The sequence below is a fragment of the Daktulosphaira vitifoliae genome, unplaced genomic scaffold, assembly GCF_025091365.1.
Source record: "Daktulosphaira vitifoliae isolate Bord-2020 unplaced genomic scaffold, ASM2509136v1 Scaffold_1, whole genome shotgun sequence".
NCBI classification, from domain to species: Eukaryota; Metazoa; Arthropoda; class Insecta; order Hemiptera; family Phylloxeridae; genus Daktulosphaira; species Daktulosphaira vitifoliae.
This window is the reverse complement of record NW_026099572.1, coordinates 59,071,665-59,089,465: the sequence shown is the minus strand read 5'-3', so window position 1 is coordinate 59,089,465 and position 17,801 is coordinate 59,071,665. Positions and strand designations below refer to the sequence as shown.

General features: G+C 27.7%; 1 protein-coding gene across 9 annotated transcripts in view; it reads left to right on the top strand.

The window, feature by feature from the left end:
- The window catches only part of LOC126909105 (E3 ubiquitin-protein ligase NRDP1-like), a 46,318-nt gene extending 38,067 nt beyond the window's left edge, over positions 1-8,251 (top strand). The window contains exons 5-8 of one of the 9 annotated variants that reach the window (XM_050691508.1): positions 3,887-4,030; positions 4,943-4,981; positions 5,442-5,480; positions 8,178-8,251. In XM_050691508.1, the coding sequence (XP_050547465.1) occupies positions 3,887-4,030; positions 4,943-4,981; positions 5,442-5,480; positions 8,178-8,215 (260 nt within the window). In that variant the 3' untranslated portion in view covers positions 8,216-8,251. Of the gene's footprint in view, positions 1-3,886; positions 4,031-4,942; positions 4,982-5,441; positions 5,481-6,237; positions 6,501-8,177 lie in introns of those variants that run through there. The other 8 variants (XM_050691538.1, XM_050691527.1, XM_050691516.1 and 5 more) reach the window with 8 other exon arrangements.
- Positions 8,252-17,801: the final 9,550 nt, after the last annotated feature.

Genomic DNA, 17,801 nt, shown 5'->3' with positions numbered 1-17,801 from the left:
GCACAATACACAATGTTATATCATGCATAATGTTTCCAAAATATAAAATATTTATAATAAGAATTGCTCTCCTCGGTAGTATAGTGGTAAGTATCCTCGCCTGTCACGTGGGAGACCAGCGTTCGATTCCCCGCCGGGGAGCCAGTTGATACGACGGGGGTCGTTAAAAAAAAAATAGTCGATACCGGGTTTTTCGTAAAGAAAAGGAAAGTGGCGTTAAGCCGTTTATTATAATCACGATTATCACAGGAATAATTAATATTCTTATATCTCCAATGAACAGAGATGATTACACTTGTTTACACAAAAATCAAACATAAAACAAATGAACAAACTGACTCTGGAACGGAAGAGTTGATCAAACGTGGGCATCGGCTGTCCGTATCGTACGGTGTCTCCAAGATAACTCGCTCAATGTATATTGGTCGTAGACGGATGTGCGGTCCTTGCTGGACTTTGTACCGTGGCGTATTGCACGCGGTGTTAGTCTGTAAACTACCATATATTCATAGTTGGCTGAAGGCTGAAAAAGGTGGCACGAGTCGCGGGGCTTCTTGTATCAAGAAACGTCGCGGGACCGTATCAGCTACTTATATATAATAAATCTCCTGAATCCTTTCCGATTCGATCGTTATTAGCAGCTATGATAAAAAGTGTGCTTAAAAACAGCAACTAAGGTTTTTCACGATAATAATTTTTTTTTAATTAAGAGATTTAATGTAAATATGATTAAATTAAATTCAATTTATAAATATATTTCATTATACTAGATTTCGCGTAGCTCCGTCTCAGACTTGGGGCCATACGCGCCTATTTAAGGCTTCCTCATAAGTATGTCACTGTTCCGATAGGAGAATCCGGCTAAGCGCGGGCATAATAAGTGTTTTACAGGAAAATTATCACATCAGAATCAGTGTAACAAAAATATATTAAAAATTTAATTGATAAAATTCAAAAAGAGAAAACACTAAAATTTAAAAGTATAAGGTTGGCGTTTATTTGGTAATTATGCATTTTTGGTCCTAAAAAAAGGATCAAGCAGGTGATTATGATGTAAGATCTAATAAGGTAATAAAAAACTCATGAGAACAATATACAGATTCTCAAAGAAAGAAAAATGAGCTGGCTTGGAATCGTATAGAGATTGAATGAAATAATAAAGGATGTGCTTAATTGGAAAGCAGAAGGTAAGAGACCACTGGGCAGCCCGAAAAAAAGGTGGATAGATGAACCTAACCAGAATTTATCTAGAACTTTATGTTGATATCCGGAGGAATTATCAAATCACAGAGAAGAATGTAGAAGACTATAAAGAGCAGTGATGGGCCTCAATGACCTATAAAAGATTAAGTAGAAGATGTTGACGTTTGTTTACTTAGCCCGTATTTTATTTTTTTACTTTGATAAAAATGCTATAGAAATTTATTGCTATAAATCAGTAATAATCAAAAAAAAAAAAACAGCATAGTGGGGTGTTGTGTCCCATCTAGGATGAGACACGGTAACGTGTTGAAGTGGAATGTCATTAAATGTGAAATAAAAGCACACTTAAATTAAACATAAAAATAAAATAGTCTGTTTCATTTTAAAAAATACAATTATTTATAAGATATAGAATTAATCGTCTTAAGGTGATCACTTACAAGTTATAGCACAATATTACTGATACAACTGCTTGAACGCGATTAATTAATGCTTAATCAAAACTATTCGTTGTTTACTACTAATTATTCACTAACCCCACTACACAAATAACATAATAATACGGGTTCGTAACAGTGGAAACGTGGCATAGATGGATCTAGTATAGATTTAATCTGACACTGATTAAAATCAATATCATAAAAAACGCTACGATGCAAATCTTTATATAGTGTTTAATTTAAAAACATTAATGGATTAGTCCAAAAGCTACATGATCTCCTATTTCCTTATTTATATTCTGATTACAAGTTTTATGATGTATAAGTGTAATTTATGAATATATATTTATTGTAGCAATTAAATAGAGTATGAAATTGATATTTAATAATTTAGTATTGTAATTTTTACAGAGAAATTATAAAAAATTATAAGTATTTATATGTTTTATGGCAAACGTGTATAAAAATTTGTAGGGCTTGATGCAATTCTCAAAATAAAAAAATTGTTTGTTATTTATAAATAAATTTACTGATCTGCAAGAAATTTTCATCTGACACCAAAGTATACTTTTCTTAACCCATTTTTGCGCCGATTTCAAATCTATAATTAGAATTTCACATGTGGCCTAAATAATAACAAAATCCTTCTAATTAATACGACAAACATTTATCTTATTATATAATAGAACAAGGGAAAAAACGCTTTTCTGGGAAAATTACTTAACGTGCTCAGATTTTCAAAATGTTTTTTTTCAACGAAAGTACTCGGCCACCAAACTCCAGGAAAATTATTGGCGAAGGTCGGAAAATTTTTGCCGCTCGCCCGCGAGCGTTTTATAATTTCGACTGTTTTCCAGAAAAACGCTCGTTGACCTAATGTCTTTTTTTTTCATCATTACTTTAATTTTTAGCAAAAAATATTCTACATCATGTTTAACAAAGTCAAAAAAATTAAATACCCTCCTAATATAATTTTTGAATACCTCATTATCAAAGTCAACCTTATATCCAATACATTTTACTATATTCTCTTTTTGAACTTTCCTGATTTTAATAATAATATTTTTAATATATTTTTGTTACACTGATCCTGATGTAATACTTTTTCTGCAAAAAATTTATCGTGCCCAGCGTAGCTGGGTACCCCTACCGGAATCAGTGGCCTACTTATGATGACGGCCCGAAGNAGTATCATTTGCGGCGGAATGTCGTCGGGCGTGCGGCGCTTGCTGGACTTTGCACAGCGGCGTATAACGCAAGGTGTTGGTCAGTCAAATACTCATAATAGGGTGACGGCTGATAAAGGTGGCACGAGTCGTGGGGCATTGTGTATAATGAAACGACGCGGGCCGTGTCAATTACAATAAAAATTTGTTATATATATACATAATTGATGACACGCGCGCGTCTACGGGTTAGAAAATATTGTTGTCTACGAGTGGTGAGCGGGGTGGGGCGAATGCATTACAACAGTATAGTCTCAAGGACATACACGACGGGATACGCGACATAATAACACGTGCCGCGTGGAGTTACAAACTTACAAACGACAAACGACAAACAAACAACAAACAAACAACATACACGTGAAACTAATAGAAGCGTGTTAAAAAAGAATGTAATATATAAAATCGAGAATTTTAACAAAAAAATAGTATACGGTAGTCAATTTCATCGTGAAGACTATTAAAGTCCGAAATTTCCCCTTGTGGGCAAGTAGTGGGACAAATTTATGAAAAAAATATATCAAATGTTAGGTTTTTAAAAAAAATGATAGCAGTTTTAAGTAAAATAAAGGAGGGCAATCGTCCATATCCCACTCAAATACGCCTCTGGTATACACAATAGTTAATAATATTCTAATCATAATAATTGTATTAATATTATAAAATAATTACAGAAAAATAAAAATATTTTTAAAGATTTTGCGTGAGGCAGTTAATCGACTTGTATGTTTTCATTCAGTAAAATAAATTAACACCTTTTAAGGTATAAGGTGTTACATATATGGGATGAACATAAAAAATACTTAATTATTGATAAACGGAAAAATGCATTGAACTAAAAGAAACCAATAAAAAAATGTACAATATTTTTAATTTTTAATTTATGTATATGATATATAAAAAAAAAAAGCAGAACAGTAACTTTTTACACTGCAATCCTTTTTTTTTAAATTTTTTTAAATGTTTAATATTGGTATTGTAATATTTTACTTTTTATGTTGTTATATAATTTTGTAGATTGTCCTATTTGTACGAATACATTAAGAGAACCAATTCATACGACAACATGTGGACATGAATTTTGTAAAGGATGTATAGACAGATGGTTACAAGATAAAAGTACATGTCCAATATGCCGAAGTAGTATCGATAGTAGTAATGGTAATTTAAATAAATTATAAACGAAGTTTTTATTAAAAATTACTTACAGAACTAAAAAAAATTTACACTAACTCAATACTACCCTCAATAATACGCCTTTGCTTTTCTTTGATGTTTCACTTACAATTATGACCAACTCAATTAATCGAAAAATAAAAATAATAGTGATAATTTTTTTATTTATTTCTTTTTGAAGTGTGTTACACTGGCACCGGCATATTAGGAATTTGAAGAAAAAAAATATTCAATATTATGTATTATTTTATGTACAATTTCGTATAAACGAAATTAACTTTTGTACAACCTCCCTTACCCCAAGAAAACAGTTTTTCTTCCCCGAGTGCCGGCGTAACGTTACTTAAGCACTCGCACTTGTAAATTTCAGACTTAAACTAAATTGAATCTGTTGAACATTTATATAGTTAAATAATTTAATGTGTTCAATGTGATGCATTAATAGTGCAATTTAGGAAATAAGAATTTTTTTTTAGTAGTATATACATATTAAAGACTTATAAGATAATCACGACCAAAAGTAACTCCATTAGTACCTCGTCTTTGGCTGATGTTACTTCTCCACCATATAGTATGGTAGGCATTTTTATCCATACCAAGGATAAGTTTTATTATTTCTTTATAACAATAATTAATTAGTGATATTAGGTCTGAGAAGTCATATGGTAGGTATCCTGAAGCTACTATAGCATTTATAACATCACTGATATTGGTTGATAAAAATTTTCGGACTAGTATTTCAGAAGTTTTTATTAATTTAAAATAATGACTGGAGGTGAGGCGCGAGTGCTCCTATGGTTATCACTAAACGTTTTTTGGTCTCACTTTTCCTCTCGGTATAATCTATAAATATTAATAAATTCTGAAAAATTGATATATATTTTTTTACTTTGACAGTCCCAGATAGCTCAAGGTCTGAAGAGGAAATCATTCAAAGTAAAGTTCATCACATAATCTTTAAATAAAATAATCAGATATATTTTTATCTTTTTTCTCAATAACACAAATTAAAACTTATTACATTACTTATTATTAATTAATATTACAAAAAATTAATTTTTTACCATTTTTAAAATGTTTCAGTATTATAACAAATAGTAATATATTCATTGTTTTCTAGGCGTTTCAAAAATTCTAGACTCATTTCCAATAAATTCTATCTCAATATATTATTCTTTTCTACAGTAACATAAATTTACGATCAAATGAATAATCAATTTTAATTTTGGTGCAAATTACATTTAAAAGTGTTCATAGGCAATGATTTTTTTGCATATTTAAAACTTTTTGTAACTTTATGAAGTAATAATAATAATAATAATTTAATATCAATAAGTCAAAAATATTATTAACATTATAAATATCATATTAAATATTTTTTTTTTGGTATTTCTAGATAATTCTCAAAATGTGGAATTTATTCCATTAATAATAAGTAATAAAAATCGCAATTATGGATATATAGTTTGATCAGTTTATCATAACCACTCGATTATTCTCAAAATAAACACAATATTGGAAAAAGAAATTTTAATTTCTTTTAGTTACATATATTTCTTGATTTATCAGATTATAATTACTTTTTAGAATCATCGCCTATAATTTAAAGGCATACCAACTTTATTTTTTTTTAATGACAATATGCATATTTAATTAGTTATACTATAAAAAATAATCTAATTAAGAAAATGACTGTTCGATTACAATTTTCGGACTAGTATTTCGGAAGTTGTTAATAATTTAAAGTAATGACTGGTGGTGAAGAGTGGGTGCTGCTACTTTTATCAATCAATAGTCATTTCCCGGTCATACTCTTCGTCCCGCTTAGTTATAAAAATGAAAATATTAATACAAATGCTGGTTCAAAACATGTTATCGACGAGAAATTGTCTTAATTAGTTTATTTTCTATTTTATAAGCTAGTTAAATATGTTTGTTGTCATTTAAAAAAATAATGTTGACACACATTTAAGTTCTAAGGGATGATTCTAAAAAGTATTTATTAGCCGATAAATTAAGATGTATACGTAACTAAAAAAAGCAATTTTTTTTTCCAATATTATATTTATTTCGCGTGTAATCGAGTGGTTTATGATAAACCGATCACTCTGTATAATCAATAATTTAATGCAGTATTAAGTCTTAATACTTTTTAGCAATATATATTAAAAGAACAAATTTACTTTATTTAGGTTATGAAGGTAAGCATAAATTACTAGTAATAAGTTAAATGTGAATGAATAACTAATTTTTTTAATAATATTGATAATTAAACTCTGCCTAACTGGGGTTCCATACTATACCTGGGGTCCTTACGAGTAAATTACAGATACCCGTTGAACTACCCGGCTACGACGGGTACGATTAGTTTTTACACAATAAGTATTACTTTACAACCAATATAACAAAAATGTAGTGATTATTCAATTATTAAAACGAGTAAAATTTAAAAAGGGTCAATAGTAAAATTGTAATAAATTTACGGTTTTTAAACACGTGAATGGACTTTAATCATAAAATATCATAAACAGAGTGTGATAATATACCATGTGTAAAACATATCAAATGTTATAACCTGTCTGCATGAGTAGCCTACGCTGGTTGAACAATACTATAAGCCAGTGGTCGGCAACCGGCGGCCCGCGTGGCAATTGAATACGGCCCGCTTTAAATTCTAAATCGACTAATTTAATTGAATATCATTAAGCATTTTACCAATACATTACATTCATACTTTCATATTATAATTATATTAAAAACTGTAATTTTTATTTTATACACTGGATAACTGGACACTGAACGTTTGAATTAGCTGTTTGTAGTGTGTTTATTCCTTTATTCCAACTTTGATAGGTACTCAGATGTTTATAATAAAAAGGATAACCAAGATACGTGAAAATAAAATAATACAATGACGGACGGCCTGCGCTAATCGCTATTATAATATGGTATCGCGATTCGTAGAAGTCAAAGTCACGTCTTATCAAACCCGAGGTTTCTGGGCACTACCACCACGCTTTATTTATAAATAATAAATGACATAATTACTCGAACGTATACCAATTTACTAAAGTATTATATTGTATTTGCAGTATGCCCCAATGTCGTTATCATGTGACGTATATCGATATTAATTTTGCAGACCAAATTATATAAATACAAAATAATATTTACTTTTTATTTCTATTTTAAGTTAATTTTTTCATAAGCCGAGGGTTAAAAAGTTAAAAATTTTTTTTTTAGTATTCGGCATCCGGATGCCCCCAACATCTGCTGCCCGGGGCAAGTGCCCTTAAAACCCTCCGTCAAATCCGGCCCTGATCACAATTTAAAGTTTAACAATTTTGTGATATTTATACCTGTGGGATCTCGTTTTTCAAGTTTTACCATTATTATACGAAAATAATATTAAATAGGTTAGGCTATGGCCAAGTCGGACCTGTTCTAGTTTCATCTATCTTTTCGTCCTTTGATTTGTTGTTGAATTTCATTTTTACCTAGATATTATTCGTTATTTTTAAATAATTAAAAAAATGAATAAAGTTCTGATTATTTCTATTGTAGAATTTTATTAAACACCAAGAGTTATATTAAATTGATTACTTAGACGAAAATAATTTACTACGATAAAAATTTAATAAAAAAATGGTGATTTTAAAGAAAATTTTGAGCTTCTCTCATAAATTTATAGTAAATAAAAATTATGAAATTTGCTGATCACATTTCAATCTTAACAATATTATTTTAAATTTATTATTANTCACATTTCAATCTTAACAATATTATTTTAAATTTATTATTAATTTTCTATTTAATAATGTCAATGTTTAACTTGCAAGTTAAACGCTAAAACAAGTTATGGTAAAAACTTTTTTTAATTATAAACTTTCGTAAAAGTTGACACACATTTAAGTTCTAAGGGATGATTCTAAAAAGTATTTATTAGCCGATAAATTAAGATGTATACGTAACTAAAATAAGCAATTTTTTTTTCCAATATTATATTTATTTCGCGTGTAATCGAGTGGTTTATGATAAACCGATCACTCTTTATAATCAATAATTTAATGCAGTATTAAGTCTTAATACTTTTTAGCAATATATATTAAAAGAACAAATTTACTTTATTTAGGTTATGAAGGTAAGCATAAATTACTAGTAATAAGTTAAATGTGAATGAATAACTAATTTTTTCAATTATATTGATAAATAAACTCTGCCTATCTGGGGTTCCATATTATCCNAATTTTTTTAATAATATTGGTAATTAAACTCTGCCTATCTGGGGTTCCATACTATACCTGGGGTCCTTACGAGTAAATTACAGATACCCGTTGAACTACCCGGCTACGACGGGTACGATTAGTTTTTACACAATAAGTATTACTTTACAACCAATATAACAAAAATGTAGTGATTATTCAATTATTAAAACGAGTAAAATTTAAAAAGGGTCAATAGTAAAATTGTAATAAATATACGGTTGTTAAACACGTGAATGGACTTTAATCATAAAATATCATAAACAGAGTGTGATAATATACCTTGTGTAAAACATATCAAATGTTATAACCTGTCTGCATGAGTAGCCTACGCTGGTTAAACAATACTATAAGCGATACGCCGTGTAGCTTAATCTGTTAATAGGGCGCCAGTGCCCTTAAACGTGTTGTGGTATCCGCAGAGTACCGACGACACATAACAGTTGTACGTCTAGGGCACTCTCCTTACACGAGTGCCCTAGACGTATACCGACCACTGTAGTGCATATCGACAACGCCTACTAGAAGACGGAAAAATGGTTAAAATATGGTTACGGCACCCCGAACGACACCATTTCTGAATCATTTATTTTCGGTCAAGTGAATTATGCCTATCGCAGCTGCGCGCAGGTGGAATCATACAGTTGGTTTTTATTTAGAACTTGACCCTCAATTAATACTATTGTGTTATTTATAAATTTGTTTATTTCAGACAAATTTATTCTATGCAAAAAAAAAAACAAATTTACTAATTTTGTGAATAATCAAAACAAACAGTAATTTTATTATAACTTAAAAAAATCTGCTGGTCGCCCTCACGCGCTGCTCTGCGCGACAGGGAGCACCAATCCCCTCCAACTTTTGTTGGGTGGTTGGTAAACCAGTCCGTTTACTACCTGTCTCTATGTTCGCTGACAACGGTTGACATTGGATTCCGAGATCATCACAATAATATAATAATAATTGAATTTTAACACTATTTATGAAGTCAAAAATATTTATACATAGAAATTATATCGCATATAATCAATATTTAACGATATATCTACAAAATACTTATAGGTGGTCGCAATAATCATTTACATAGATAAAATGAAACACTAACCGATATGAAATACAATAGTTAATCAATTGTGTTTTAAATCGGTGTGAAATTTTTAATTCTATATATTTATTATATTTTTGTTGATGATTTTTTCCTTATTATTATTATTTGTCTCATATACATTTCTTACATTATCACAATTTAAAGTTTAACAATTTTGTGATATTTATACCTGTGGGATCTCGTTTTTCAAGTTTTACCATTATTATACGAAAGAATATTATACACAAGTCAACGATAAACAAAAGGTGTCAATAGCCAATAATAAATTTGAAAAAAGGATTGTACTTATTAGGGAAAATAATTATAGACTTCATAATGGGACACTACATATTTTTCGAAAATTAATACATTTAAAGTCTCCACTATTTTTAAATATTATTATACCATCATATCACAGATTATGATCTAATTAAGAAAATGACAAGTCGTTAACAAATTTTGTTGATACCTAGATGAGAGAAAGAGTACGACAAGGAAATGTCCAGTTATAAAGATGTAGTATTTAGTAGGAATAACCTGAATATTTGTTTTTTAGAATTACAAATCAATAATGAAGAGGACGATAATTAAGACTCTATAATTGATTATAATGAAGATAGAGAAATAATCCTTAATAGGTATCTGAGATAATTTTCATGCGTTAAATTTTTTTATTAGTCTAAACTTTGTACATTAATTTAATTTATGGGTTTATAATAATTATTTTAATAAAAAATCTTTGAAAATACAATATTGCTATTTAGCAATTATAAAAAATAAATTTAATTATATAATTTTTTTTCANTTTTTAATATATTACAAATTCATATCATTAATTTTTAAAAAAAATTTTGTTTGTTTTTATAAAAATATTAATTGTATATTTGAAATCAGTATAAAAATGAATTTTATAAAGCATATTTTTTACTCTGATGAAAATTCCAGTGACCAGTGTATTTATTTAATGATTAAAAAATTATTTTCTGAAAAATTTTGCAACAAGACATTCATTTTTTATACACGATTGTCATATAAGTAACGAAATACACACTTACTGTATAATTGTTTATAATTTCTCCGCAAAAATTACAATATTAAAATATGGAACATCAATATCATTCTGAAATTAATTACTATAATAAGTTTTTATTCAAATTTTAAACGTATAAATCAATTAACTACCACTAATCATGATATAATCGAAGAAATTGGTGAAAATGTTGCATTTGCTATGAACTACCAATTTCTTAAAATTAAATACTGTCTACAGATTTGCTTTGCAGCGTTTCTTATGTTAGGAATTTTAACAACTGTCTAATATCATCTATACTTGTTCCAACTATACCACGTCCCCACTTTACTATCGGTTTTTTATTTATTATCATTCAATAGCAGCATGGTCCGTGAATTGTTGATTATTATATTTTAGTACACCTTAATAAGATAATCCATATGTGAGTTACTCGTGTAATTTATTGTTATTATATTATTAATACAAATCTTTTATTATAATAAAGAAAATATTTCCATATGAATAAAAAAATGAATGAATTTTTTTTTATAATATTCCAGCTATACCCAAGCATTGGTTAAATGCACTAATAATCAAAAAAGCACAAATTTAGTTGATACGTCCTTTTAATTTTAGTCCCTCGTTATATAGTCAAATCATTTTATTTCATCTCTTCAAGAATCTAAAACCTTTAATTACTTTAATAATAAACTTTAATTTGTACAAACTACAATGGTAAATACATTTAGGCTTTACTGTAAAAGCAGTGTGATGAATATTATACACAAGTCAACGATAAACAAAAGGTGTCAATAGCCAATAATAAATTTGAAAAAAGGATTGTACTTATTAGGGAAAATAATTATAGACTTCATAATGGGACACTACATATTTTTCGAAAATTAATACATTTAAAGTCTCCACTATTTTTAAATATTATTATACCATCATATCACAGATTATGATCTAATTAAGAAAATGACAAGTCGTTAACAAATTTTGTTGATACCTAGATGAGAGAAAGAGTACGACAAGGAAATGTCCAGTTATAAAGATGTAGTATTTAGTAGGAATAACCTGAATATTTGTTTTTTAGAATTACAAATCAATAATGAAGAGGACGATAATTAAGACTCTATAATTGATTATAATGAAGATAGAGAAATAATCCTTAATAGGTATCTGAGATAATTTTCATGCGTTAAATTTTTTTATTAGTCTAAACTTTGTACATTAATTTAATTTATGGGTTTATAATAATTATTTTAATAAAAAATCTTTGAAAATACAATATTGCTATTTAGCAATTATAAAAAATAAATTTAATTATATAATTTTTTTTCATTATGAATACTTAAAAATAAGTTCGAATTTAACAAAGGAAATTGGCCTGATTACCACATTTTTGGTAGCCCCCAGACGGTATTAATTAAAAATAAATTTGTTTCCTTTATAAAAAATGTATGAAAATAAAAATTTGAATTGTATAAAATTATTTTTCTTTTGTATCTCTTTATTATATATGACCAAAAAAAGTGTGTTAAAATTTCAAAACAGAATTCAATTGAAGTATTTGTTAAACCCATAGACTTTTTACTATATTACTATATTATTATATAAATAAATCTATTCGTTAATAAAATTAACTCGTATTTATTATTACAGCAACCTTATGCATCAATTGTATCTCATTATTGTGATTGTAATAATTTGTATTATTTATAAAAATGATATATCAATTTTTAGCCTCGATGCGAAGCTGAGAAGGTATTGATTATACTATGAAGTATTTTTTTTTGTTGTGTCTATTACCACATTTTCTCAGCTCTCACCGAATCGATTTCTTTCAATGATACGTCAAAAGCTCACAAATCGTATCTAGTCGAAGACATTACCCTTAATCTGGAAAAAATTTCCCTNAAGACATTACCCTCAGTCTGGAAAAAATTTCCATTGTTCTCCGTAAATGGGGGAAACCTCCAAAAAAATTACAAATTTAAAAACCGCTAATTTTTGAATTTTTTTTACTTAAAATTACCATAACTTTTTAAAAAATAACTAAATCAATATAAATCTTTTTTATATAGATGCATGATATCATTACCTTTCATTTGGTATATTTTTTTATAAATCTGACCCTTTGCCGCCTGCTCACAGTAAGGGATTTAAAATGACAACTTTTTCACAAAAAGTTAACTTTTACAACTTGACTTTTGAAAATGTTTCGGAAAGTCTGACACTTTTATATATATTTTAAATTAAAGCTAATGTAATATACTTTATCATAGAAGAAATAATTTTGGACTTTATTTTATCTTCGCGGTAAAAATGGCTACCAATTGCTATTTTTGTGTGAAAATTCTCGATTTTGTATTTTACATTTTTAACTTTATTATGCTATACATTTTTTAAATCTTTAGTATAATTGTTTTCTTATATTAAATCGTTGAAAGAAAATTAAATGACGCCCAAAATAGTTTATTTGGGTACCATTTAAACATGTAAAATAAAAAGCAAAGTTAAAATAAGCGATTTCTATATAACAATATGTAACAGTAAATTTATTAAAAAAATAACCGAGATTATCAAATAGTTATTAAATTATAAATTTAACATTATAAGTTTTTATTATATGCAACACTTTTAAAAAATCTGTAAAGTTATAACTTACCAAGTTGTTTGATATTTATTACATCAGCTAAAATAATCCATATGATAATCTAAATGAAATAATAAATTATAAAGATTTCGATTTTTGTAAAAATTTATCGTTTTTTAAATAATATATATCATAATAAAATACTAGCTTATAAAAATAAAAGAAAGGTTTTTTCAATCAATTTAAAATGACAAAAGTGAGGTAGGGCTGTTTCTATTATTATCACTTGATATTTTTCGACCTCACTCGTCCTCCCACCATGACATAAAAATATTAATAATTTCTTAAACAAAATGTATATATATTTGTTTACTTTGATAGGCTCGGATAGCGCAAGTTCTGAAGGTAAAGTTTCTAAGTAATATTTAAATTATAGAATAAGTTCTATTTCTATTATTTTTCTAAACACAAATTAACGTTTAATATTGCATAAAAAGCAATTAACAAAAAAAAATAATATTTACAGATTTTAAAATGTTTCAGTGATTTAATAACTTCGACTAGATACTATTTGTGATCTTTTGACGTATCGTTGAAAGAAATCGGTTCGGTGAGAGCTGAGAAAAAGTGGTAACAGACACAAAAAAAAAACACATCATAGTAAAATTAATACCTTCTCAGCTTCGCATAGAAGCTAAAAACAAATCTATTGTATTTAGGAAATTATGACAGTATGGAAAAAAGAGTAAATAAGTAAAAATTACTATCATTGAGTTAAATGTGAATAAATAGTTAATTATTTTAATAATAATATTGTTTTTTAAAATATTGATAATAATTATTAATATTATGATGGTATTTTTCATTTAATAGATTTAATTATTTGATTGATCCTCATGATAGGCATTTTGAAAATAATATTTTAAACGACTAATATCATATACATTGTTCTTAACTAATTTCTGAGAAAAATTAGCCAAATTGTATGTAGTTATCTTTAACTATCCATAATGATTTTCAATCATTAAAACATGGATATTTTTAGAATAAAAAATAGGGAATAATATAATTTTCAATAATCACGCTGATTATGTACTATGTGTACACACATTTTAATCCTTACATGTATAAGATATAATATATTATATGAATATTATATGTGCAATACTTTTGTGAGAAATTAATCAAGTAAAATTTTGTCATTTTAGGTTACTTAACAATTTAATAATGTGTTATGTATTGTTATATGCTGTTGCTATAAGCGTTTAGTTAGTATTTAATTGATTGCACATCATTTTTTCCATTCTATTTTTGCCACTAACCGATTTTCCAATAATTCTTTTTTCCACTACCCGATTTTTCTACTAATTTTTTTATCCACGATTATTTTTTATTCTAACGGTTGTCATAGTAATTTGAGTTCAACTACAAGCAGTACCGTCAGGTGTTCTTAGACAGTTCCCCGAAAGGCCAACCTTAATAAAGGCAATTCAGCGTAAACGTACAAAAAATATACCTGCAAAACCCACAAAGTCTCTAGGATTTAGAAGGTATGCCTGAAAATTACAAGCATACGCTAGGAGGAGAGATATTCTTACTTTAAGACTCCTAGAGCGACGACGATGCAGGGGGGCTGTCGAAAGAGTGCTAATATTTGTCACAAAAGGCTATGTTTCGCGAATTAGACATCGGTCGTAAGATCAAGAGATCAGAAAACTTGTCTCGATTAAAAACTGAAGAAAATCTCACCAAGTTAGTAAGAGAATATGAAACGAGGACGGATGACGGTTAAATCGTTCAGTATCTCCGAGATGTTGAACACAATTGCGCATTTTACATATTACATATGTCTTGTCTTGCTATCGAAAAAAATCTTGTCGAATAATTATTATTATTATTGAAAAAAATTAATGGAAAAGAACGTTAGTAAAAAAAGAAGGCATTGAAAAAAATGAAGTGGATGAAATGTCTCATAACCTATTTAATTATAGTTTTAGTTTTAGTAGTTTTATGTATCACCCGTTGCCATATTAAATAACTATACACGTGTAACCAAAAATATTTTCATTCATTATAAAAACCGTTTTAGAGGATAATTGTCTGAAAATGTAATGTGGTAAGTTTGTTTTTAATATAAAACATTTTATTGTTTGAGGGAATTTCTTATTCTTCTAGAAATAAAAATTTAATTCTTACAATTTTTTGAAAATATATTTTTTTTATTCATAATTTTATTTTAAGACTTACTATTAATTGATGATAAAAAAAAATCAACTGTTATAATTAAAGGAATATACCGAATCATCCAATTAGAAAAATGTTTGTCAATAGAATAATACACAATTCTAATATCATAAATTTAATTTAAAATTTACTGTTTTATTTATTTATTAAATAATTTACCAATTCAATTATAATAATTAAAAATATTTGTTTCATTTATATCTTTATTTAATTTTATCAATCTGCTAATATTTTATTTATTACCTGTGTGATATCATCATAATATTGATGGTATAATATCTGAATTACTTATTACTATATCAGAATATAAGATATATCATTTGTAAATATACGTCTTCTAAGGGATTAACATTAAAATTAAATAATAATGTTTTCATAAAATAAGTAAAATTAATTATCGTGACTACCATTGTAAAATTATCTTAATGAATTATTTTATACAATTATTATGTCTTTTATTGGTGTTTAAATAAATAATTATTCTATTTATTGTTTAATAAATAATCATTATCACTAAGGTACTTAGTTAATTTTTTAATGTGTACATTCATAAGAAGAGTTTTGCTTTTTTTACCTATTTTTAATGCTTAATTAATTAATTTTCGCAATAAAGTTTTGATCCATTTCCTCCTTTCCAGACACATAATATCAAATCTATAAAAAAAATACAGTGACTAATACTGAATTTTTGTTTAAAACCAGCACAATCCAATAAAATTCACTAGATATATCTAAGATTGTACATTTAAATCAATACGTAGAACAATAATGAACGCCCACGTTTTGTAATTAAAACATTGAAATCCAAATAAGAGCTCCACAACGAAGTTATGAAAATATTTTTCAAGATAATGTATGAATATTTTAGCATGTTAATACGATATATTTTCGTAGTTGAAAAGTTATTAATAAAAAATGTTTAAAAAAAATCTATTAAAAAAAGTATGCAGTATAAAACTTTTATTTTGAATTAGTAGGAGCATGAAATTAATTGACCTTTATTTAGGTGGTCTATAGTTACAAAAATGCAAAGAAAATTCAAATGCTTAAATTCTTCTTTTTTTAGATATTTTTATTTTCATCTTCACTATCTGTACGGAATGATCTATGTAGTTGAAATAACCTCTATAATAGTGATCCTGTTATAAAAATACCGTTGATATAACGTCTTTTATATGAATATTACACAGAGTGTTAAAAAAGTAAAGAAGCAGGTCAATTGTTACAATAAATTATCAAGAAGGACAAAAATAAGATTATACCTCGTTAGACCAATTGTACTGTATGCCTGTGGTGCATGGAGATCTACCGAATCTGACAAAAATAAATTAATCAACTTTGAAAGGTAAATCTTGCAAAGAATACTTGGACACTAGAGAAGTTATGAAGGTTCATCGTTTCCGCCAAATTTGATTAAGGTAGGTTTTTCATTACCGCCAAACCGTTAGTTTATATCTGTCATTAAATAGAATCTTGAGAACCACTGGTTAAAGTATTTGCCAAAATAACCCGATTATTAGACGAGAATTAGCTTAGCTCATAATTTGTGCATTGTGATCTTTTTGGATTTAAAAAAATGTAGTAATAACTAAGAATTTTTTGTGGATATATTTTTAAATTAAGTATGATAATAAGACAATAATTCTTTTAGAAATAGTTTTAAATGTTCGTTAAAATGACTAAATTTGTGTTGATGTTCACATGACCAGATACGTCAACTAAAGGGTTGTTGTCATGTGTGCAAACTTTCGAACAAAGGAATGGATTGCCCAGAAGGTTGGTGTTGAATCGAGGATCATATTTTACTGCAAAAGCCTTTAAAGAGAATTGTTTCGATGAAGGATTTTATCGTGTTTACTGCTCACGTTTCACAATTGAACTCAAGGAAGTTTAGTAAAGAAGGTGATGAAAAAGGGCGAGTAGAAGCACACTATTCTGTTATCTAAGACACTAAATCCTGCTGAAGATGAAATTTTGATCTACCGACTTCTCCAGTCAAAGAAGAAATATAGGTGGTCGACTGATTATGTGACTAATTAATAAACAGTGTTAATTAAGGATAAGACCATAATTTTCTCGGAAACTATTGAAAACATTTAATTGGAATCTATTTTTACGTTGATATCAGGACAGAAAAAAAATTACAAACTACTTTGTTCTTATAATATTTTTATATGATCTAGGGATTTTTTTTTAAATTGAACTCATGGAAGCTTTGTCGCGGTCGCATCGCGACTCCAGCTTTACCACTGGATGGCGATCGCGGCGCTTTCCCTTTACGTCCGGCAGGTCGCGCCATATGGAGGGGCCGACGGGCGGCTTGAACCGGTCCAGGTCGCCGGCCACTAACAAGTCTCACTCACAATAACATAATTCAACGTCCTCACGGAATAAGCCGTCGTGACATTTTTGGTATTGTATTTATATATATATAGTGTATAAAATATATAGTGGTAATATTTAACTGACGGAGTAATTATTTATTTATTTAATAAAAAACCACTGGAAACACAACAGCTTGGTAAAAAAGATTATGAAGAAAGGCGCTGTTG